Raw genomic sequence first — 23930 nt, forward strand, 5'->3', positions numbered from 1 at the left:
CTTGGTTTTTTTTTTACACATCCAACCACACCACAACCACCACTACTACACACCACTATTCAACTCTATTACCCTCCTTGGATTAATCACAGCTGTGGACAGACACGTTGCTAGCACAACTTGTCACGCCACAACACCACCACATACCACACCATCTAAACTCTTCAACGCAAATAAATTGTGGCACGCGACTAGTCGATCAATCAAAAAACGTCTAGGTCTCCCTTTTCTACAAAGACGGCTGGATTTAATCATTCTGTGCGACCAACGTCGTCATCATCCACATTATCCACTATAAATCCTCATTACAAACCATCAGCATTTATTTTCTTTAGGTCCAACAGGGACAACACCAGGTTAAAATGGCAAAGTCATTACAAAAATCCGAATCCGGTGCACTGGAAACTGTTATCAACATTACCGACTTGACGACCATGGCTGAAACCCAGCAAAACCCTTCTACTTTATTCTTGGAGATTCCAGAAGGCAACTCCAACATCCACCCCAACACCGGCCTGCGCAAGTCCTGGTCCGTCGGCTGTACCCAGTCCCTGGAGCACACCTCTGGAATGTGGTACGACGGACGTGAGCACCCATCCGGTGCCCTGGACGACGTTGAATTTGAAGGTGACTACTTTGACGACGAATTTGATGCCTGCTGCGGCCGCGAGAACGACAACGACGACCACGTGTACATGAGCTACTACGGTGGTCAGGCCTACTACGCCGACTCTGAGGCCGTCTACTCCGATGAAGAGGGTGACTCCTTCGACGGTGAGGACGACGACGAGGAGGATGACTTCATGTACATGCGCCGACCCAGGAGAGGTGCCAATTCGGACTCGGGAACCGAGGGCTCTACTGGCAGCTGCGAACCGCCCAAGGACCTAAAGGAGAACAAGGAGCACTTTGATGCCAGCAACTATCCCATCGACGCCCACGCCTTGCACGGCAAGCTCGCAAGGCTGCAGATCCAGAGCTGCACTTGAAGGGTTCATGATTCAGTGGATTAATTTGACGAATCAGAACCTAAAAGAACAAAAAAGAAAAAAAAGGCACCAGACTCCAATCAGACTCCACTCGACCGACTTCATCATGAGATCACCACTTCTCATTTCCGACAAATGAGTTTAAATCAATAAAGAGGAAAAAATCTTCCCTTCTCCCAACAAAGCAGATCAGCAACCCACGCCGAGACTGCGATGATCATCGGCGCCAAGCGCAGACGCCGAGTCAGAGGATGAAGGAAAAAAAATACACTGCATCCGGTCACGTGCAAAATAAGTGACGACAGAGTTGCGGACAACCGTTTTAGGCTGAGGGCCGCCCCGTTGCCTGATGGAGAAAACCAGTGGCAGCCGGACTGCTTTTTTTCGACCTAATTCCCTCGCAACTGGGGAAAATAAACAACGCGCATCAAAAAAGAAAGAGAGACAAAAAACAGTCGAGACCCTTTGACCACACCAAATTCAGCCAAGGTTGACAGCCACGTCAGTGGCGCTTATTGTCGGTGAGCCGCCATTGGGTGCACTCAGAATATTCTAGGCCACCCATCTATCAGTCACGCTAGCGGGGAGCGAGAGTCTTCGTATATTCTCCTGCTTGGCGCGGCAATGGCTTGGTCAGGCTTGCTCTCCAATAATATGGTCACTTGAGAGGAGTGCAAGGGCATTGGCGAGTGAGAATGCCTTGATTGAGGGAGGGACAAAACGACACAAGGAAGCAAATATTAGATGGAGTCGAAGAAGCAATGTATCGACCGATGTGGCATGAAATTAGAAGGGCCTAGATGGCACAATGCAACCATATTAATGTACGACCTCATGTTAACAATATCCCATAGATAGCAAAACAATTGCCAACCAAATTTTTTATTCTATTTTACTGGACCCTGCCTTTATTGAACGAAACCTTGATTTCTTACTGTCTGCTGCAGGCACAAGCTGCACGATGAGCTGCACGATCATTCACACCAAGTGCCCATGGGAGCTGATCGGTGAGACATGATACGTCAGTGTTCTGGAATTTTTTTCGATTTTTTTTTTCAGCCAGTGGGTTATCAGCTGCCTGACCTGAGCTTACTTTGCCGCCTTGGGGGTGACATACTCTTTCAAGTCTTTGTCCTATGAGCAAACGTTGGTGACGTTGAGCCGCCGTAGTCGTTTTTGACCGCTACTGTCTTGTTTCTTTGCACTTGCGCTTGGCATTATCTTATGATGTGCTCCATACCTACTGCTAGTCTGTCTACTGCAATATGCTTACGATTTTGGATCGGAAGCACACGAGTTACAGGCAGAAAGAGGTAGCGCCGCCATCCCCTCTGGTATGTTGCATGCGCAGTTGGCTGCAACTGACGAATGGGATATAACCCCATCCTCACATCCCTTTCATCACTGTTATGTTATCAACTAACAGAACAGAGATAAGACTGCCTGCAGTTGCGCAATGGAGAAGCGGGCAGACGTGACCTGGCAGCTGCGGTAGATTAACAAGTGGATTCTCAGAATGTTGTACCCCCAATGCTTTGACCTTGACCATCACCATCTCAATTATGCTTGTATTGCTTTTATTTGTGGGTTGGTATCGTATAGCCCGGCTTCCAGATGGATGCTCCCATCTTATCACGTTCAAGGTCATCTTGAAAATCCAGCCCGCCCTTTGTCAACTTCTGGCACCCGTTTTCTCAGGCATTGTTGCCACATCTTCGTAACAATGGCTCCAATTTCCAAGTCGTTCGCTACTGGTCTGTCAAATTACTGCAAGAGATAACATATAGTATGCCGAATCTCCGGTAGACACGGCACCTACTTCAACATATTGTTTATTCTTTGCATATTTCTTTTCTGGTTTCACCATGCTATGAAAGCTTGTCATGAGACCAAAATGGGCTTTTCTTTTCTTTTTTTCTTCTTTTACAACGCTCACATTGACCGCATAATTGCTACCCTTGGAGCAGGACCGGGCCGCTGTAGATTGTTGATTTAATGACTACTTTGGTATAACGGAATCCCCCGCTGGGGTAGAAAGACCAGATCCCCTGACCAGGGCAGGACTGGATTCGAGCTTATTGTTGTCGCAACGCCTTCTAGTGCCGCTATCGTCACTGAGTTGCAGCCTGCACAGCATCGAGCCACGCCAACAATAGGGACCCAGCTGTACCTACTACTGAATTCTAAGGCTGCCTGAGGCTAGGTAGGAGGGTTCTTTGTGCTTGTCTCCGTTTAACCTTGTTCTTCCATATATCTGCTTCTACTGGTCCTTTTAGTACAATTCGTTCGCAATCATCAATAGGAAACTTTTTCAGAAGGCCAATGTCATACAAGCAAAAATAAAAGAGGCTAGCACTGTCTTGCTTCCTACGTAGACCGAAGGAATGCATAGTGGGCTAGGTGTTGAGCGGGCCAACAGCGAATTAAAGAGCTGTCTTGCATGTATATCAGGGAGTCTTTCTGCCTATCATTGGAGACTTTTTACACTACGTCAAGACTGATGTGGCTGAAATATCGAAACTTCAATTTTACTCGCGGCAACAAAGCTTCTTGGCTGAGGATAGTGTCCACATCCGCTGCCGTGTTTACGGTATATGGATTTGCTCACCATGCCACCCCTTCGCCGATGGAATCATGGCGGATGGTATCTTATACAATATCTTGCTCGATATATAGGTGGTAATCACTCGCCCGGCAGGATGATATTAGCCAACGTGCAGAAAATAGCAAAACATAATAATAAAGGGCGTTTTTGTCAATCAGCCGCTTTTAATAATCAGCAGTCACTGTCAAATACCACCTAATATTAATATAAACGGCGACACCAAAACTTATCCCGCCATGGTATCTGCAGGTATCTGCAGGTACCTGCATAGCGTAAAATGACAAGTCACGGCCCGCCAGTCGTAGCTACTAGCAAACAAATCATTTAAAACCTCACCAACTTACCTTCCTTCTTGTAATATCACCACGCCACACCAGGTCCTTGATCATTTTTCAATACACAATCACCAGTTCACCCAGTAGTTTACAGCTACTCTTTTCTCAGGTCGCCTTCCGGCCGACCTTCCTGGTCCATACCTCTGCAACCTTTTCCGTCTAGTTACTCGACTTTTCCACTTTCATTATCAGTCCCCTCCACGCAGACTCGCCCCTTTGCCACCAATTCGGGATTTCCACCCATCACACAGTTATCAGATTGTCCTTGAAATTATTCATATGAGCCCAAGCCACCGACAATTCATAAAATATAGTGTACAAAAGAGGTTCCTTCTGGTTGCTCGATCAACAAGCGCATACCCGTCGAAAGACAAGCTTTATAGGAAGCTATTCTCACCAAAGTTCGCAACGACGCTGACGGCGCCGGTCTAGCCTTTGGTTACGTCCGAGCAGTAACACTGAGAGGAACGGAGCGGGCATGGAACGAAAACAACGGCAAATCCGGCTTGAGAGGACAAAAGTGGTAAGGTTTGTTGCTTCCTTTTCGATACGTTTCTCGACGATCCTGGGAGGACAATTTGCTGACTGTCAACTCAAACAGGGCTAGGAAGGTCCCGTTAACCGGGGAATCGTATCGATCTCGAGCCCAGCACGAGCTGGGCATCGAAGACCCAGCAACTGGCAACCTGGATCACATGATATTTGTGCCACTTGAGGAGCTTCCGCAAGGAGCTACATACTTGGTGGCGGCAATATACGACCAAGGAACGGTGGAAAGCCGCTACGGAAATACCCACAGCCTCCAGCTTGGGAGGCCTCCTTGGCGGCCGCAGCCATTTGGTCTTTCCAAGAAACCCGGGGCCCTTCGCCCCAGCATCCTCAGCCGAGTTCAAGTTCGACAATCACCTTCTCAACTACATCCCTGAGGACCTTGAATACATCGAGGAAGCCATAGACTTTGACGAAGAAGGCTTTCGAGATGGTTGGCACAGGCTCTGGCCGGAGCGGTCCCAAGACCCCCCGCAACAGTGCGCTGTCGTCAAAAACACCAACTCCAGACAGTATCAAGGACCTCATCAAGAGCGTCATCCAAGAGTATATCTCGCAGCCAGCACCGGGAACTCCTTCATCCAAGGGAGCCAAGGCAGCCTTCGAAGAGCTGCCGAAACAGTCGTAACACTTAGTGGAGACCGCCGAAGACCCTAGCAGAGCCCAAGGACTGCTCAGTGTTTTATATTATCATATTATCATATTATCTCGTATATTAATATTTATTATCTGTTTTATTACTCATTAAAATATTCTCTCTTCTGTCCTTCTATTATTTTATTTATTATCTTTTCTACGATCCTCTCCAAAATTCTCTCTACGATGTTTTTACCATTCTTTATATTATTTCTTATACCATTTTCTCCCCCTTCTCTATCATTTTGATTATTATTATTATTTACCTTTTTCCACCCTTTTTCATCATATTCATTGTTATTTTTCTTTACCTTTTTGTTACCATCCGCTCTTTTATTAAACTAATATATTCCGTATTACTTTTGCTGCTAGTAAATCTATTTATCAATATCATTATTATATTATAGAAATATCAGCAAACCAAGGAAACCCGTATTTTATCAGCTCTTTAAGCTGTGATTTGTTGAGGGCAACGGCCGGACAGCACAACACCTGGCTCATGGTTCTTGGAACCAACACGTTCAAGAGAATCTAGACGGCACCGGTTGGTCTATGGGAAGATAAACCAAAAAAGACAAGAACCAACATCAGCGCGAGGCGTCCACCTATCCCTGTCAAACCATTCCAGTGAGCTGGCGACCCGGGCGGCAGCACTCGCATATCGACCCCAGTCTGTCGAGGAGCCCGATAGGCCCTGCGGGTTCCCATAATGGAGGCGATGATTAAGGTCATTATGAACCCGCCATCGACGAGGTCGGGGATGTGGTAGTGTTTGGGTAAAGCTGAGTTTTCTTTTTAGCATAACCGCTTTGAGCGGTCTCATAGGTAGGTACATACTTGGCTCCTGAGCGCCAAAGTTTGGTCTTTGACTATTGAAAAAGGGTAGGTGTATGTATTATGTTTTCCAATATAATATTGTCCTCATCAAGCGGGTCTACAGCCCCATCCCAAACAACTTTGAATCGATTGTCTAGCAGCCACCCTTACTGCCTCTTTGAGCCATGGGGTGAAACTTGGGAAGCAGGTGGCTCCATCGGCGCAGATGCCATGTGAGAGGGAATCGTTTGTCCAGGAACCGCTGGAATCAGAGCGGGAACAAGAATGGTTGTTGACCGGCGGATCCCGAGGGGGTGAGGTTGATTAAGGTTAACTTTCTGACCGGATACGGACTTGCTGGCCGCCCTGGTTTGTTCGGTCGATGATCATCTTTCTGGTTTCTCACACGTATATATAGGAGGACGAATGCGGTCGTCAATCCAGACCGCATGAGCAGGCCTCGGTGTAATTCGCAAGACTTGTTGAAACCCTTAACCTTTTGCGGCATTTCCGTGGACTTTTGCCTGCTGGTCTAGCTCATCAATTCTGGGGGGAGCTGGTCTGTGGTGCACACGTAGAGACTCGATTCCCCCAGAGAGGCCAAGCAGTGCGAGGAAACCATGAGGTGACCTCATTGGCACGAATGTCAAACCTCCGCCATACTGTGGTTTTGCGACTGCCTTTACCCCCAGGTCTTGCTCAAGTCAGAAAACAGCGGTGGCAGGATGGTGAATGGCCAGCTGATTGACCGTAACTAAATTCCAAGCTGCCAGTGTTACCTCATGGACCTCGAGCATATAGATTTGGAGGGACTCGTGCGCGTTTGGTATCAGCCTTTCTATTGTATCATCTTGCTCCGACTTTATGTCTTCCATGCTCGCAGGTTTAAGTGTCGAGCTTGATTTCGGAGGGACGTGTCGGGGTTGTGTTTGGCCTCATTTTGAAAGATCAGATATCCCGTCTTCTTGAAGGCTTTGCCGCATTTCTTGCACCAGTGCTTGTCAAGAAGCTGCTCAAAGTCTTCCTCTTGCTCACAGATGCACGGACCAGTGGACCGCGGGATGAACTTCTTTTGGTGAAAGCTTAGATATTCTAAACAAAGTAGCCATTCTGCCACCATTTTTGGGAAGACTGCAACGGCGGAGCCATCTAGGGGCGTACCAGGCGGTTCAGTGGCGCCATGCCATGCCCTTGGACTCGCAGGCACTCACCCATGTACGTGGTGTGAGCGCGGTGGAGGGCGGTGATCAAACGTCGATTCTTGCCTGACTTCAACAAGACGTTTCTTCCCTTCTTCACACGTTACATGCTTCGGTGGCAATGTGACTGTTGTCCACACACGATCGTCTGCTGATGCTAGCGAAGGCCATGGCATGGACTGGGTTCTTTGCGTGTATGGCCTCGCCATGGTTACAGAACGATGGCTTGATATACATGTATATATAGTTATATCTGTTGACAAAGTGAGCCTGGTTCATAATGGCCTTCGAGCCTGCGTTGATTCATCCCGTCAATCACCACACCCCAGGCACGGTGGGGAGGAGCATGTCTGGTCCAATCATCCCATGTGGAAGTGGAAAAGGTTAGTGTTGATAGATCCTTATGCTGGCGTGCATTTTTCCGCTGGATCTTTCTTCATAGCAACCTGGATGTCTTTTGGGATATTCCGAGAGTATATGTACGAAGTAGAACGGATAATCGAAGCCACCTGCTAAAGATTAAAACAGGGTATACATGAGCACGCAGCAGGATTACCCATCGAGTAGCATCCGTCTCTGCGAGCTGTTCGTACGTCTAGGGCCAAGAAAAGCAATGTGTAGAGTTAGCCCTGACAATCGAGTCAAGCAGGGTATAGGCACCAAGGTTTTGCGGAGGTGAAATCGACATATGAATCCAAAAAAAAAAAAAAAGAAAGAAAATAGCCGCGATAATTCTGGTAGCTGCTAGTTCAATGTCGAGCAGTGGGCCGCCTTGTTGATGTTGTAACTTAGAATTCAAAGACGATTCATGGTCCCATAAAAGGAGAGTGAATTTCCGCTAGGCAAGTCAGGGAATAAGCTTGAATAAAATTGCAGACCAATCTGTTGATATAACCGCAATAACTGGCAATATTTGCTGACAAGACGCAAGAGGATATACCCTAACCCTACGGGTACAGTACCACCTCTAACTTGTCCTGCATACCTTAACCTGGAAACAACGGATGCTTTCCGTGTGCCACAATCAGTACCGTACTATGTAGCTGATTACGAGAGTGGGTTTTGAAGAAGCCGGCAAGCCGGTTCGTCGCCTACTAAAGGCAATAAATGGGTGGAGGCAATGCCAGGCTCTATCCCGGGATTAACCACTGACTATCCTATCAGCGGTACTCATAATCAGAGCGATAGCGAGTGAGGAACTTGCAAATGTAATGTGGGAAGAGGTCTCCAACGCTAAAGGCTGCAAGTGGATAGCCGAGCCACCAGGCTGACTTGGGTTTGTGGGGCAGAGGAAGCCCCCCACATAAAGCTAAGATGATGTTGGTACTGTTGTTGTACCATACGATGCCCAGCCCGGAATGATGTGATTTTGTTTTCATGGATCTGATTTCTTTTGAGCTAGAGAGCTTGAACATGCGAAAGAGCGTTGATCTGAGTGCAAAAATCAGTGTCAATATCGATATCTTGGGCGAGATAGGCATGGGAACAGAGGTGGACTATACTCATTGTACATCGACAGGATCAACGCCATGTCCCTAGTTCCACACACATCCCCCGCATGCAACCCTGGGCGTCGCAGTTTCGTTCTCCGAGTGACTCAGAGGGCATATGTATCTGATGTTGCATTGGCACTTGGGGTTGGTCGAGGCGCAGCTTAGCTCGACCTGTTAGGAACCGGGCTTACTTTGGACATGCATCAGGGCTGGTGGACGTGATGATTGCCGCGGAAAGATAATCCCCCAGGCTCCCACTCGAAGGGCATTGCTGAAATTTCAGGCTTCTTACTCCTTTTAACATCATTGTTAATCATCATTCATCATTGTGTTGAGACAAACTTCACAGTCTCAGTATATCGTAAGGATACGCACGAGCTTTTGACACCTCCCTGTCAATTAAGCCCTAGCTACTGTGGGAACAAGCCAAGCAGTTCCCAATTGAGCTTACACCACTTCCCAAAGATTAGTGGAATCGGTGTGGTAGCTCAGCATCCAGGTTGTCTGCTTCTCGAGTCGACTCGGAGCTGCCAACAAGAAAGTCATATCAATCGATTGCGTGGCGAATCGAATTGACTCTGTCCCTGGAACCCGAAGAGCAATTGTTAGATCAATTGAGAAAGAGAAGAGAAAAAGGGGAAGGGTGATATGAGCTAGCCGCCAATACGAGCAACCAATATCAATCAATCAACAACTCAACATCAATTAGACAGTATGGCTTGGAACTCTGCCGCGATGCCAATTCAGGGGTTCACCGTCTTCCAGACTGCGCCGGGCGCCGTTCTGTCGTTTGTTCCCGCCATGGGTACCGCCGAGCTTGACCAGCTCATTGACGCTTATGTCGTCCAGGCCGCCACGCTCCAGGAGAAGCGGGCAATTGTCAGCATGGAGTTCTTCACCCACAACGCCCTGACCAACCAAACACATCTCTTTTTCCCGGTTAACAACCCCTTCAACTATGTGGCTGGGGTTACCGGCTCTCCCGCCTCGAGCCTCGTCGACTCCGGCTACGGTTCTTCTTTCAACGTTTCCCCTGTGGCTCAGGAGATCATGACTCCCGCCTCCTCTGCTCCCGCAACTCCAGTAACTGTTCTGCAGCCAGCAGCAACCGCACAGCGCAAGAACCGTGTGGCGAAGCCCAAGGCAAAGGCCACCAAGAAGTCTGCCTCGGCTGCATCTCGCGCCTTTGCACACGACTTCACTGGCATGCCGGGCATGCAGATTCTGACCAAAGACGGAGTAGATGTGACCAACTCGGCACGGGGCGGAAAGACAAAAGAGGACCGTGAGCACGCACACTTGATTCGTTTGCTGAAGTCTTGCCCGACCTGCAAAAAGAAGAAAATCCGCTGCGATCCTTCTCACAAGCGGGATCTCCCCTCAAAATCAGCCGCCCCTGAGGTTCAGCCGGCAGTGAAGTCAAGGGCTGTCGCTGCACCATCTCCAGCATCATCGCAGGCTAGCAATGATGCTGCACAAGCCACGAATGCATTGAAAATTGCACAGCCGGCTGGAGATTTCATGGACTCATTAGACTTCAACTTCGGCCTTGACGTCACCGACATCGACAACTTCTTGAGCTTTGGTGCGGAGGCCACGGATAACATGGACTTTAGCTTCCTCATGGACGAGCAGGCCTTGTTCACCCCGGCCACTCCTAACACGGTGTCGCCTGTTCTTCGTAACTACGCCAGCTTCTCACCGACACAGTCGTTTATGACATCGAATGTTGCCAACGTCGGGGGCGAACAGGCAGCTCAGCTTCCTTACCTCCAGTCGGATGGACACGTCGACAACTACGTCGACTTTACACTCTTCTCGCCGGCTTCTAGTCCGCTTGGCGAGGAGCCTCAAGAGATGCGCTCGGCGCACCCCTCGCCGGTCGAGGAAGAGCTGCGGAATTCAGAGAGTCCTCGTCAACGTGGCTCTGGCATGACAGAAAGGACAAGGTCTGGATCCGGTGTTGTTAGTAGGGCACGGTCACCACTGTCTCCTGTTCTCCCTCAGATTGGCATTCCTTTTGTCAACTTCTTTACTGTAGGCCCAGAAACCGGGCACGACCTCGTAGATAGCGTTGCCAACACTGTTCGCGTGAATACTGCTGATGGAGGGACTCGCCACGGAGGGACCGATCACGGCGGCTCAGGTCTTGGGGGTACAGGTCATGGCGGTCCAGGTCATGGCGGTTCAGGTTATGGCGGGGGAGAATTTGCCGGCGGGGCCGGAGTCATACCACAAGGACTCGGACTGCCTCTCGATAGGATCAAACCTCGGCAAAGCGGCGCCTCTACGGACGTCGTTCGCTCCGCGGTTACTGTCGCAGGCGAAACCCAGCAACAGTCGGCTCAGTCAGCCCACCCTCACCGCGTTGCCTACGCATCGACAGACGGCGTTCGCTCCACAACTACCATCAATCCGGCAGACCAATTACAGTGGCGCTTGTCAGCGCAGCCTCAACGCGCTACCGGGACCTCGACTGGTGGCGTCCTCTCGAAGGATGTTATTGCAGGCGAAGACCACTCGTCGTCGGCTCGGTCAACGCACCTTCAACGCGTTGCCTTGGCCTCGGCGGATGGCGATCGCTCGCGGGATGTCGGCAAAGAACAATCGCAGTCGACCCTGTCAACGCAACCTCAACGCGTTGCCGGGACTTCGGCTGTGCTGCAACTTCAGCAACAACAACAGCAACAACAGACTACTGTAAGGATATCCGATCTCCTCAGAAGTCTCCCTAAACTAACATGCCATTTAGCAGCCCCACGATCAGCAGTCATGGTACAGTAGTAGTGGCTCGAGTCTAGATATTCGCCCGGCAACATCGAGCACCAACGCGCCAATTGTTCAAGTCAAGTCAGAATCACCCGTGCGACGGGTGCCTATGACCTCGACGATGCAACAGATTCCGAGAACCTCGGACGTCGCAGTACCGAGAGACACCGCTGCTGAGATACGCGTTACCGGACAGTCCGGGACGCACTCCGCGCCGCTTTCATCAAGAAACATAACCATCATCGATACCGAACCTCAAGATCGGGTCGAGATTTCGATTCGTGCTCCGGTTACGGATGCACAAGTCGTGTATTCTTCGAGCGTCGCTGGAGCAGAGCGTCATCGTCGTCGCGAGGACTCTGTCCAACAAACCGGCGCAGCAGGTGGAAGCGTTCAGCAACGCGCTTCAACCGCAGAGACCTTAACAACTCTGGCCCACGCTGGCCTGGCTGGCGTGACTCAGTCGCAAGTCCCACGATCGACACCCTGTCCACCTCCACATGGACTTTGGATATCCCAGAATGCTGCGCTCGGCTCTAGTGACCAAGATGAGATTGAAGGTCCCGTGGTGGCGAGGACTCAAACTTCGTCTGCCACAAAGCCTGTTGCGAAGAGGACGGATATCGACAGCTTCGCGGCGGCGAGGAAGCAAACCTCGTCTGTCGTGACGCCTGCTGTGAAGATGACGAAGACGACAACGACGTCGTCAACCACGAACGTGACCATGACTTTGGCCAAACTCAGGACAGCGGCTGTATCACTTCAAGATGCATTGTTCAACCTCCTACTGGCCGTAGGCACCGTACTCATGTTTGCAGCAGTCATCCAGCATCTGCATGATGCACCTCTCAGCATGTCGAAGCTCGCACTGTCCATCTCACCACTAGTGCTTCGACACATGTTGCCCGCCTTGCCATCGCAGGCTTCACCGTCGTCGCTATTTTCCAGCATTCGAAAAGAAGCATCGACACTCGTGCAGCGGCCTGCCGCACTGTGTGTCCTGGGCTAGGCGATTTTGAGCTCCAATGGGATATTTTTTGCATGGGATTTTTGCCTAATTGATTTATTAATTGTTACCACCAACCTATGATTTGTATGAAGCGATTCATGATGCGTTGCTTGCCACTTGCTTGAAGCCAGCAAGCTGGTTCTGTATAAGACCAGATATTATAATACACTTTAATACGTGTGAACAAGCATGAAACGTGAAAATATTTGGAGATACAATGGTCACTTTGGCTTGACGTAAGTGAAGTTTGCAACAAACGATACACGCCGATTGCCCAATCGTGGTGGAGACCAGCCTGTATGACCTGTAGCCAAACAATCAACCAATCAAATCCCAAGAAGTTTCTGGCTAGGCGGGTGGGCATGCACTAGCTGAGCACAAAAATATGGGGCCGGATGCAAAAACCTTTGCAGCGCGGGTTGAAATGACTGAGTGATACAAAAGTGAGAGATAAATAAAAACTGGCCCAATAGTATTCCATACCTAGTATCACCCTCTGGAAAACTATAACGTGACACCTTTGGCTTGTATCTAGGGACTCATCAGAGGGAAGCTTTCTACAGAGTTTGCATTTCAATTTTTTCTGCTTGTCGTTGTGCGGGAGCGGCATTGCGCATTTGCTGTGTGCGTGCGTGCAGCTGCTCCGCGCAGACTGGAAGTGGTACTGGGAGTTAATATCTCCGTTTGTTCTCCTTGCTCACCTAACGCCGCCGTTTGATGGGGCTTGTGGATTGCGCTTCATTTTGCGCCCCGTCTATACTCGGAACTGTTTGGTTCTTAAAGTGATCAAGGAAAAGAGGAGTACTGGAAGGGTCACGAAAGAGTGAGGAACAAAGAGGACAAATTTTAAGCAAACAGGTGGTGTGTACAAGGAGGTTGTTAAAAGGAGGAGGAGGAGGAGGAGAGAGAGCACCAGAAGACAGGGAGGGGCTTTTGATTCTTAAGATCATACCGTTGTTGGATTCAAAATGTCGCTCAAGCCTGATTCCCCGGACGGCGGAAGGAGTGACGGGCAGATGCTTTCCGCAAATGGCAGCAGCAGTGGGAGTGGGAGTGGGAGTGGGAGCAGTCACAGCCAGGCCCCTAGCACGCGTCGTCTATCAAAGTCAGGGCCAGAGCTCCCCAGCTCCGATCAAAAAGATGGCCATCAGGCTCTGAGAAAGTCGTCGTCTCCACCTCCAAAATCACCCCGAGCTGGTCACAACACCCCGCCAGCAAAGTCTCGATTCACAAAATTCTTCCGTTGGCTGTTCAGTCCGTTCGCCAACTTCTTTATTACCATCTACAATCTCTTTTTCCGCCGCAACCCAAAGCCTAAAGCTCTTTTGGATGAGGACCAAGAAGCAAAGATGGAGAATCGAGGACCCGCCGCCGGCAACATCAACGATCGGCAGACCAAGGAGAATGTCAACCCTAGACTCAATCATGCGGTTGCCAACCTTACCATACGGGATGCCGCCGCACCTGTATTCCCGCCTATGAAATCAACCAACGTCCCACTTGTGCCTGTCGTGCCGGCTGGAGCGCCACTGAAGTCGGTTGGCATACTCGAGGAGGAGGACGAGGATCCAGCGCGCAAGGCCGAGCGAGCTATTCATCAGGGTTTTATCGAAGAGGCTCTCGATATGGTACGTATACGTTTTTCTTTTTTCCTTCTGTCTTCCTCTTTGATCCTTTCTTGCCATGCAGGCCTCGATGTCGCACCAACACGTACCGGCAAGCTGGCCATGCCCGACCCGGTACCACTTTTGTACGACCAATGCTGCATGTCACCTTGGGCTCACTTTGATAAGCTCACAGTCATCGAGCTACTTTGCTCTGTTTGTCCACATTTGGAAGTCAGACGCAGTCCAACTGCACTAGGCTGCTTCAAGTATTTCCTGATGCTGACTTTCTTCTCACCATAGGCTCGCCTTGCTCTTAAGACAAACGAGACGCCGGTCGGCTGCGTCCTGGTCTACAGGGGACGGGTCATTGCCAAAGGCATGAATGCAACTAACATCACACGAAACGGCACCAGGCACGCGGAATACATGGCCCTCTCTTCTCTCTTCGCCACTAAACCTGATGCGCCGCCGCCTTCACACCCTAGCTGCAAGCACGAGGTTGACGACCCCGGCGAGTGGGACGCTGTCGACGTCACCAAGAGCTACTTGTACCCCTACGGTCAGAAGCTGCACCCATCGCCCCGCGTCACGGCATCTATTGTCCAGGAAAGCACCCTGTATGTGACGGTCGAGCCTTGCGTCATGTGCGCCTCGCTACTGAGGCAGCTGAAAATCAAGAAGGTTTACTTTGGAGCCGTGAATGACAAGTTCGGTGGCACTGGTGGTGTGTTCCGTATCCACACGAACTCGACCTCGGTCAAGGATGTTCCGTCACAGCCAACACGAAGGGTTATGGGCGGTCGGATTGTGCGCGTTAATCGAGATGGCAGCAGGGTTAGTATCGATGCTGTTGATGATGAATCTGCGCAACCCACCCAACAACCGGGATCGTCTGCTGGTCAACAGCAGCATCTCCAACCCACATCGTCTTCTGTCTCCTCGACTGGAGTTATGACACCTCCCTCCTCGGCTCCGTCTCCTGGTCCGGCTCGTTCGATGTACCAGATGGGAGAGTACGCACAAGCAAACCAGAAATGGGCGATCAATCCCAAGCCGCCGGCCGATCCGCCTCAAGGGCCCACATCCCACTATGATGGGGACGGCGGCAACGTCGAGAATGGCTATGAGGCCGAGGGAGGCTGGGGTCGCGATGAAGCCGTGACAGTACTGCGACAGTTCTATGTCCAGGAAAATGGACGCGCTCCTGTGCCGCGGAAGAAGGAAGGAAGGGCAGCACGTCTAGCCGCCATGATGGAGAAGGACGGTATCAGCCCTGAGATCGACCTCAAGGTCGCGACCAACGCACCGGCTTCAGCGCCTGCAACAGTGGCTGGCACTCCTGTGGAGGAAAAGGATGAAGATGCGGCGGGCATGGACGTGGATGGCGGTGGAGACGTCCTGGAAGTTCCAACTCCCATGTCGGAGGTCGCTTAGATGGTGCCCCCGATTCCTATGTGATCCACGCCCCGCACGATTTGATATGAGGCTGTGAGAAGAAATGGCATAGTTATGGCGCTTGGGTTTTTTTTTTAGTAGAATGGTCGAGAAAGATGTGATTCCGTTATCTCGTTCTGACGGCATGTTTTATTTTGATTTACTTTGCATGGGTCTGGTTCGGTCAACCTCTATTTTCGCTAGTAAAAAAGGATTTTACTTTTTCGGAGTTTAGGATCAAAAGTCTTGAATTCCCGTTTCCCCTTTCAGTTCACGGGGTCTCGTTCCGCCGCTGGCAGGCTCATTCGCATCATCGCCGTCATCATCCCATTGCGGCACCTCATTGTCGAACCATGCATCTTCGGCATCCTGTCGCTCGATGTCATCATATTCATCGTTCTCGTCCACATTTGAATATTCAAACTCGTCGTCGCCACCACTGACAAAGCGATCTCGCAGAAACTCGAACCACTGTTCACGCCCCGCCTCGGCATCCTTGGGATCCGGGATCAGATCCTGCGTGATGGCAAAGTTGGTCTCCCTGCCTCCGCCATTCTCCGCGCTTGCGGCTGCGCCGTTCGTCGGAGCCGCTACCGATGCCTCCGCCCCCGCCGCACCACCACCACCACCACCACTACCCACTAATCCGGGCGGCGGAGCGGGCCCGTCGACGTAGCTGGCCGCCAGCCTCTCGAGCTTGGCCTCACCGCGCAGCAGCGACGTCTCGAGCACGCGGCCGTAGCCCCTGGCGCGCCCGTCGGCCTCGCGCTCGGCGGGCGTCTGGAACCGCCGCACCAGCGAGTCGTACAGCAGCGGGTCGGCGAGCTCGTGGTCCGCCGAGGTCAGATACGACGGGTGCCGGGCCAGGTAGGCCCGGCGTCGGTTCCGAAGCCGCACGGCGGCCGCGTGGGAGGCGGTCCGTGGGGGTCGGGGTGTCGGTTGCTCGTAGGGGTTTGGTGTGGTGGGGGTTGATGTTGTCATGCCTTGTTTTTTGTCCTCTTCTTTTGTGCCTTTTCCCCTCTTTTAGAGCTGAAAAGTTTTTTCGTGCTGCTAAATGTTTTTGATTGAATACCGCAGATAGTTCTGAATATGTCGTTTTTATCATAAGTTGCAAGGGAAGTTGGGGATGCATTCTTCAGGTTGGTTTGCTCGATACCTCCAAGAAGATCATGTACAGTGTTGACTCACTGTGCAGCTAATCCACGTGACTACCCCTACATCAACCATCCCTTAATAGAATGATATTATTGCAGTAAAAGTTCACGCAAAGAGTACAGTATATCATTCAAGGCACACCATACCTTTTACCAACGTCCAGTTTCTTCGCTCCTTTTCGTGTTCATTGATCCTGCCTCTATCTTTCGGTTGGTGCAACACAGCTACAGCCAGTATCCTTTTCCAACATGTCCCGCAAGCTCCACCACCAGCTACAAGTTTTCTTTTTCATGGTATTTTACCGCATGGACATGCTCAAACTTCTAAGCCATCAATCTGATATTGTTTGGTTGAAGCATTTCCGGATCAAGACCCTTGGCTGGGACGGGGTAATCAAAGGTGGCACCATAGTAGTGGAAATGTCAATATACATCATCGACCCAAAAACGGGTGAGCAAAATGGTAGTTTTGTGAAGCTTTGAGCTGTCGACTGCTTGGTTATTTCTGTTTGATTGTTTCCAGGCGAGATATGCGACCCGTAAAGCAAGGTCGGCAGGGAGCTCAGACCGAGAATGCTGTTCATGCACTTGATCGCATGTGCACTTGACACCCGGTCGCTCACCTGACTATAGCAAGCCATGATCTCATATGTTGAAATTCCAGATCTGAGCTGGACAGTGCTTTTGGCTAGACACCAGCAGACCCTTAAACTTGTATATGCGATGGCTTGTGAGATCGAAAAGGATGAGCCGGCTTATGGATACATGGTGGTATATGGAGCTCGCGAGGAATTTGACTGACTAGCTTTACGAGCTATATTGAGAAGCTTCAGCAAGGGAGGGTGATCAAGTGGACATATAAAACTATTATTTATTATGTTCAGTCGGCCATACGGCGGCAGGCGATGCCTGTAGTAGAGATAACTATAGATACCTTACCCTAGGCTGTCAGTTGTGAATCACAAGAGCATCGCTTTATATCGCGAGTGGGCTTGTGTTCATGTCCAAAAGGCAAGATACGCATAAGATGTTAACCATTTCAGATTGTTATGTAAAACTATACAAGCGGATAATCTATGGTGGCAAATCGCATCTGATTTACACATAGGCCAAATAGCAAAATACGTATACTAACGATCGATCTAATTATGGCAAGGATGCCAGCATCCAACAGATAACCCCAAATACCTAGTTTCCAAAACAAAGCATGCAATCAATCAAAAGATCAGGAAAGAACCATCGGCTTGGTACTGGTGTAGTAGTTGGAAGTTTTGGGGGTTAATATCCATGGGCTTGGAACACAAGTACCGTCCTGGTGCTTCAAGCTCGACCACCAAGGCTGCTGCAGCTTGCCAGCGGGGAAGTCTCTGACCTTCCGTCATCCAGTCGAGGCTCTTGAAGACTTTGGGTCTTTCCATTTAGTTAAGGCCGAGATTTCTGTTGGTGCCATTGGAAACCCCAGGCACCTCCTGTAGAGGCCATTGTGGTCGCCTATTCATTATGTGAGGTTGTGTCAGGTTCGGCTGGCCTCCCATGGCATCATAACATGGCCAACATTCAGACTTGAGTAGAGTTTTGTGGGGCACAGTCTTGGTTCTGCGACAAAGTCGTGTAACGATTGGCTCACAGAGACTATGTTGGCCATATTGCATCAAGTATCAAAAATCTATATGCGGCTGGCGCGCAAATGATTGTGGTCGTGGGCGCTTATAGTAGAGCTATTCATATGCACGTAAAGGGGTCGCATTGCGGCTATACAGTGGGCGCTTTAGATGCGCAAACAAGACTGCTTTTGAAGTTTTAGAACTACCTAATCGGGACCAACACTAGTTAGAGGTTCTGGGCGGAGCAGCAGTATGTAGTTCTGGTTTCCCCGATCTTCGAAAGGCGTTGGGTTTTAAGCCGAAAAAAAACTGGTTGTATTCTTCGTCAGGCGCACAGATGAGCCTTGGCTTTTTTTTTTTTTTTTTTTTTTTTTTTTTTTTTTTTTGCCGGTAGAGACTGAAGCTGTAGCAGTGGTGGAAGTTTTGAATTATTAGGCACTGAGATTCAACGATTATAAAACCCAAGCTAAATAAGGTCAAAACTAGTTGCGCTCAACATATATCTAAGACAATTCCATCGGGTCGGTGCCCAAAGAAGGGGCTTCCTGCACAGCTGGGGGACGCTGCTCCAGATCAAGAATCTTGTGGAGAAAGTCGACAACATCTGACATGCCATCAGGCGAGTGAAACCAGTGTCCGCCGTCCGGGTACTCCCGCCATTCCACAGAGGCACCAAAGCCACGAAGTGTATCTCTTAAGATCCGACCATTGCCGATAAGTACCAGTGGATCATCGACAGAGTGCTCTAGAAGCATCGGAGTGTGCCTGATTGCGAGGTCATCTTGTGGCAAGTTTTCGAGGCTTAGTATCTTTCGCGTATCAGTCAGGGAACGGCCGGGGAATGGCATCCGGCAGCAGAATCCAAGGAATGCCGCAAGACCACGGCTTGCTCGCTCGTCGCCTGGCGGTGGTATATGAAGGTTGAGTAGTGTATGCACCGACGTTGCGCCACCCTGGCTGATACCCGCGAGGATGATTCTATCGTAGCGACCGCCGAGGACGGCGGCTTCTTGGGCGATGAGACGGCGGATCAATGGTACGTTTTCACGCAACCCAGTCGCTTGATGTTCTTCATGATCAGAGAAGTCCTGAACATTCCAAATGTCGAACCATTGCTTCCACGACTGTCCAGGAAACGCGACGCATGGGTTCAACCTCGCCTCGGGAAAAACCCAGCGGAAGGATGGGAATATATGGTAGAGGGTGCGACCATCACGGGCGCGGGAGTAGTGAAGCGAGTGAGCGAGACCTCTCGCAGTGTCGCCTCTTCCGTGGAGAAACACAACTGTATGAGTGTGAGTTGAAGTGGGTGATACGTTGAGGAGATTGTTGATGTCCATGTTATGCCAGTGGTAGGCGTCTTGACTGAGCTGGGGAAATAAGGTATAGATTTGGTGATCAAAAAGGTGTTTGGGTATGAGCGTGAATGTGGTTGATCAGTTGGCAATCTTGATACGCGAATTTATGCACAATATGTCAAAGAGGCAGAATGAAAGCCTCGAAATGCCGTGGCTCTGTTTCTATAATGCGACATCATTAAACAGAATGCGGACATTTTCCCATTCGGTAGATGTAAACTGCCTACGAGTAGGCAGCAATCCATCACATTTAGGCATTTGATTTATGGTGGCCAACAGTGTCAAGTAAAGTAGTACGGGCGCTACCAGATTGTGGATGACAGCGCCAAACTGTCCAATCAACTAAGTCATGCACTGACCAGTGGTGGTTATAGCATAGGCAGGACCCCGTCAATTTCGTCTCAGGCGCACCTGCAATACGACCACTTCTGCAACCTTAAGCTGAGCAACCAACAAGTGGGTCGATTTAGGCGAATGGTCTTCATCCCAGCCTGCCTTTATGTTGCTCGCTTTTTTATTTTGTCGTATTTTAAAAAAGCCCACTGTTCGGTCATTTTGAGTAACTGCGTTTCTCCTTGATGCTTTTCACGTAATAAAAAGCCCATCATGGCAGACTTTGTACCGGCTAACGCCCCGAAAGCGAAGCATGATTCTGTTGGCGAAGCCGTCGACATTGTCGACTCTGCGAACTTACCTCATCCATCGCCTTGGCTTCTCAAGAACTTCATCGGACAGGCACTCAATCCACGGGTTTCTGCCGGCTACGTTCTCAGTGCATGCGAACCTTGTGGAGATGACAATGAATTGCGGCGGTCCAAACTTCTCAGGCTGGTGGATGACTGGAAGTACATTGTGGAAGCAAGTAAGCAAGAGTCAGGCTGTACTAAGGATGAAAGCCATACATGGAAGGGCTTCAACTCTCGCAATGGACTAACCACTACATTTTTGTCAGTCTCACATCATGGAGTTACTCCGCCGAGTCCAGACTCTGATACGAAAGCCTTGATTGCTAGGCGTGATGGCCACAAATGTTGCATTACTGGCAAAGAAGGGACATCACGTGATCCCCTGATCGTTGCACCCATACTCCCCATTCCATCGACATGGTGCTATGCCGAGGTAGGCTTTAAACAGACCTTGTTCTTTTCAATCGGCTCTAACTTCCACTGACCGGTGATGTGACAGGGGGAAAGCCCCGGAACCTTGCCGTAGTTCCGATGCTCGGAGCCTTCTTCAGCCAGCAGTACCGGGATTGGTGGCTGGCATACATCAAGAACCCAAACAACACTAATCCACTCCACAACCACTGGCTTGTCCGAAAGTCTATTGCAAAAGCTTATGCTGAGGGCCGCCTTGCTCTGCAGAGACAGATGCCATCACTGGTCGAGTATAAGGTGAAAAATGTGCAAGTTGCGATGCTGTCAGAGTATATTGAGGTGGACGGCCCGATCGCACTTTTGGGGGATCACTCGCGATGGGGCATCCCCAAAGTAGACCCTCGATTTCCTGGTACCCAGTCTCGACTTGCAGAAAGCATGAGATGGCTGGCATTGGCCGAGGATATGAACAAGCTCAACACGCCCAACCCCAAGCGAACAGGACTAGGGACTTCTTTTCTGGGTTTGCGCTCAGGACTTGTTAGCCTCAGCTCATCCTTTTCCCAACGTCTCGGATACATCTTGCTTGCCATTTGGCGAAGGTTTCCTGACTCTATGCGGGTGGCCTTCTACAAACTCCTGCGCCAAGTGGGACATCGAATATACGGGAGAGGGCACGAGGATACCCTAAACACGCAAAGACTCCCTTTTGGACTCTATTTCAAAACCGGACACGGCCCTGAGGAGATGCGTAACGAGTTTCGTGCGCTGCAGCTGGTTCAAGAGCATACCAACATCCCCGCTCCGAGGCCGATAGACCTTGCTTTCATCCCGAAAGATGTCGATGGTAAAGAACAGGGTTTTATGATCACATCTCGCGTGCCCGGCCACCAACTCGCTGCAGCAAATGATATGATGTCCGAACTCGACGAGGCAGGCCTTGTGGCTCAGATGCAGGACTATATCAAGCAACTCCGTCGCATCCCCAACACGGTGAATTCGGAGAAGCCGATTTGCAACACCTTCGGAGGCCCCATCCGCGACATGCGGATCCGCTGGGCCGACCCATATGGCCCCTTTAGGGACGAGGTTAGCTTCAGCAAAATCCTACGTTTCCCCGACGATCCGGGCCGCTCGGGACATGAAATCTACTTTACGCACGGCGACCTCAACTTCCGCAACATTCTGATCGGCATCGTGCCGCTACCTGACGGGTCGCGGGGATGGAGGGTGACCGGGATCGTAGACTGGGAAATGGCTGGCTTCATGCCATAATACTGGGACTACACCAAGTCCATGTACGAGAGGGATCGATACCCGGAAAGGCTGCAGCGGATGTACCACGCCATATTCAGGGGGCTTGGTGACTATACCCAGGAGTATGCCGTCGAGCTCAGGAGCTGGGAGGCTGGTGACAATTAGTCGCCGTTTCAATACCACCATCATGAAGAGGACCGAACTGCTTTCACCATCCCTATCCTATATATGGGATGACTTGTTCGATTTGGATTTGCTTGATAACGAGATTGTCAAAGTGGACCGCACTGCTTTATTCTGAAGTCGTTGTTGGATGAGCCTTGAGATGGATGGCGGCAGGGAGATTTCCACTGGGCGGGCGAATAATGTGTTCTGTCTGGTCTATGTTGACTTTGAAACATGTTTCCTGCCACTCTTGGCGATCGTTTACAACACCTGGATCCACCACCTTCCTCCAACCCCGCTCGCGATCTATGTTCAATTCCCACTTATAGTATCCACGATACCCACCTTGTTAGTGCGAATACCTCACTCGCCTTGGCTCTCTTTTCTCTCCCAACTGTGTCATCAGTTTTGCGCTTCTAACCTCATTCCGTAGCAGGCCGTTGCTTTCGTCTAATTCAGACTTCACGCCATCTCTGTGTTCCTGCATCACATCACTGCAAGCCACAAACCATATTCCCTCAAAACACCCAACGTCGTAATGCCTCATCTGCCCGAGCCCATCCGCGTCGGCATCCTCGGCCTGTCGGCCACAGGAAGCTGGTCCGTCGCCTCCCACCTGCCCGCACTGCTGTCCCTACCTGAGAGCTACATCATCGTCGCCGTGTGCAACTCGTCCGAGGCGTCATCGCAGGCGGCGATCGAAGCACACAGACTCCCCGCCACCACCAAGGCGTACGGCTCGCCGGAGCAGCTGGCCGAGGACCCCGACGTCGACCTCGTCGTGTCGTCGACCAACGTCGTTCTGCATAAGCAGACGCTGCTGCCGAGCATCAGGAAGGGCAAGGCAGTGTTCTGCGAGTGGCCGCTCGGGCGGAACCTGGCCGAGGCCGAGGAGCTGCTAGACGAGGTAAAGAGGCACAACGATGGCGACGTGAGCCGGACCGTTATTGGCCTGCAGGGGCGGTACTCGCCGGTGGTCAAGAAGCTGTCCGAGATACTGTCGTCGGGACGGGTCGGCAAGCTGCAGCGGACCAGCTTCTCGGCCCCGGCGGGGTACTGCGGCGACGAGGGGCTGGAGGAGCACGAGTACTTTTTCCGCGCGGCCGACGGCGGCAACCTTGTCTCCATCTTCTTCCTGCATCTCATCGAGTCGGTGCTGTTTGGGCTCGGAGGCAGGGAGTTTACGCATTTCGACGTGGTGCTAGGCGGCGAGGGCGGCGAGGTTCAACTCAAGAACAGGAACGGCGACGTGGTGCGGACGATTGTGCGCGAGACGCACAAGAGCGTGGCGATCCAGGGCGTGCTCGACGACGGCTCCGAGCTGAGCCTGCAGCTTTGGGGAGGAAAGGGCGCGCCGGGCGACAAGGAGTCCACGTACTGGCGCGTGGTGGGAGATAAAGGAGAGGTCCGGGTGCGAGGCACGGGGCCGAACCTTCAAATGGGAGGCGATGAAGTCAGCATGAGCGTGTTGGACTACGCCTCGGGTGAAGTGGAGGAGGTGGCCTTGTCGGTGGAGGAGCTGAAGCCCGTGCAAGCCGGTAACGTGGCTAGGCTGTATGCAAAGTTCGCAGAGGGCCAAGCTGGCGAGTATCCCAACTGGGAGTGGGCTGTCAAGAGGCACATGCTGATTGACGAGATGTACAAGAAGAACTCAGCGCGCGGCTAAAAGAATGTCTGTGTACACAGTTGTTTTGCTTCATAATTAAGTTGAGGCCGGTATCGTGACATGCTAGACCAGGATCTCTGACTATTCGACTTTGATACTTTGATGGCGGATGGGGACCCCCTTGTCTACATTTATGCTTATTCAAGGAGGGAATTGAATCGCGGGAGTCTATTTTGCAGTGAATCCTT

General features: G+C 50.9%; 8 protein-coding genes across 8 annotated transcripts; 6 read left to right on the forward strand and 2 right to left on the reverse strand.

Moving 5' to 3' along the window:
• Nucleotides 1-362: 362 nt before the first annotated feature.
• Nucleotides 363-989, forward strand: PgNI_10462 (uncharacterized protein; the record flags this gene model as incomplete). Its single annotated transcript, XM_031130433.1, has 1 exon — nt 363-989. One exon carries the CDS (start codon nt 363-365, stop codon nt 987-989), a length of 627 nt encoding a protein of 208 aa, XP_030979925.1.
• A 2841-nt stretch (nt 990-3830) lies between these two features.
• PgNI_10463 (uncharacterized protein) lies at nt 3831-5106 on the forward strand (the record flags this gene model as incomplete). The annotated part of the gene is made up of 4 exons (XM_031130434.1): nt 3831-3843; nt 4332-4452; nt 4531-4822; nt 4885-5106. 4 exons carry the CDS (start codon nt 3831-3833, stop codon nt 5104-5106), a joined length of 648 nt encoding a protein of 215 aa, XP_030979926.1.
• A 3818-nt stretch (nt 5107-8924) lies between these two features.
• On the forward strand, nt 8925-12582 carry PgNI_10464 (uncharacterized protein). The gene is made up of 2 exons (XM_031130435.1): nt 8925-11322; nt 11375-12582. Exons 1-2 carry the CDS (start codon nt 9337-9339, stop codon nt 12398-12400), a joined length of 3012 nt encoding a protein of 1003 aa, XP_030979927.1. The 5' UTR covers nt 8925-9336; the 3' UTR covers nt 12401-12582.
• Nucleotides 12583-13368: 786 nt separating this feature from the next.
• On the forward strand, nt 13369-15611 carry PgNI_10465 (uncharacterized protein; the record flags this gene model as incomplete). The annotated part of the gene is made up of 2 exons (XM_031130436.1): nt 13369-14028; nt 14308-15611. 2 exons carry the CDS (start codon nt 13369-13371, stop codon nt 15439-15441), a joined length of 1794 nt encoding a protein of 597 aa, XP_030979928.1. The 3' UTR covers nt 15442-15611.
• A 67-nt stretch (nt 15612-15678) lies between these two features.
• Nucleotides 15679-16422, reverse strand: PgNI_10466 (uncharacterized protein; the record flags this gene model as incomplete). Its single annotated transcript, XM_031130437.1, has 1 exon — nt 15679-16422. The coding sequence occupies one exon, from the start codon at nt 16420-16422 to the stop codon at nt 15679-15681; it is 744 nt and encodes a 247-aa protein (XP_030980280.1).
• A 2280-nt stretch (nt 16423-18702) lies between these two features.
• On the reverse strand, nt 18703-19539 carry PgNI_10467 (uncharacterized protein; the record flags this gene model as incomplete). The annotated part of the gene is made up of 1 exon (XM_031130438.1): nt 18703-19539. The coding sequence occupies one exon, from the start codon at nt 19537-19539 to the stop codon at nt 18703-18705; it is 837 nt and encodes a 278-aa protein (XP_030980281.1).
• A 610-nt stretch (nt 19540-20149) lies between these two features.
• On the forward strand, nt 20150-22510 carry PgNI_10468 (uncharacterized protein). Its single transcript, XM_031130439.1, has 3 exons — nt 20150-20419; nt 20510-20676; nt 20751-22510. Exons 1-3 carry the CDS (start codon nt 20164-20166, stop codon nt 21927-21929), a joined length of 1602 nt encoding a protein of 533 aa, XP_030979921.1. The 5' UTR covers nt 20150-20163; the 3' UTR covers nt 21930-22510.
• A 104-nt stretch (nt 22511-22614) lies between these two features.
• PgNI_10469 (uncharacterized protein) lies at nt 22615-23742 on the forward strand (the record flags this gene model as incomplete). Its single annotated transcript, XM_031130440.1, has 1 exon — nt 22615-23742. One exon carries the CDS (start codon nt 22615-22617, stop codon nt 23740-23742), a length of 1128 nt encoding a protein of 375 aa, XP_030980401.1.
• Between the last annotated feature and the right edge of the window lie 188 nt (nt 23743-23930).

Source organism: Pyricularia grisea, chromosome VII, assembly GCF_004355905.1.
Source record: "Pyricularia grisea strain NI907 chromosome VII, whole genome shotgun sequence".
NCBI lineage: Eukaryota > Fungi > Ascomycota > Sordariomycetes > Magnaporthales > Pyriculariaceae > Pyricularia > Pyricularia grisea.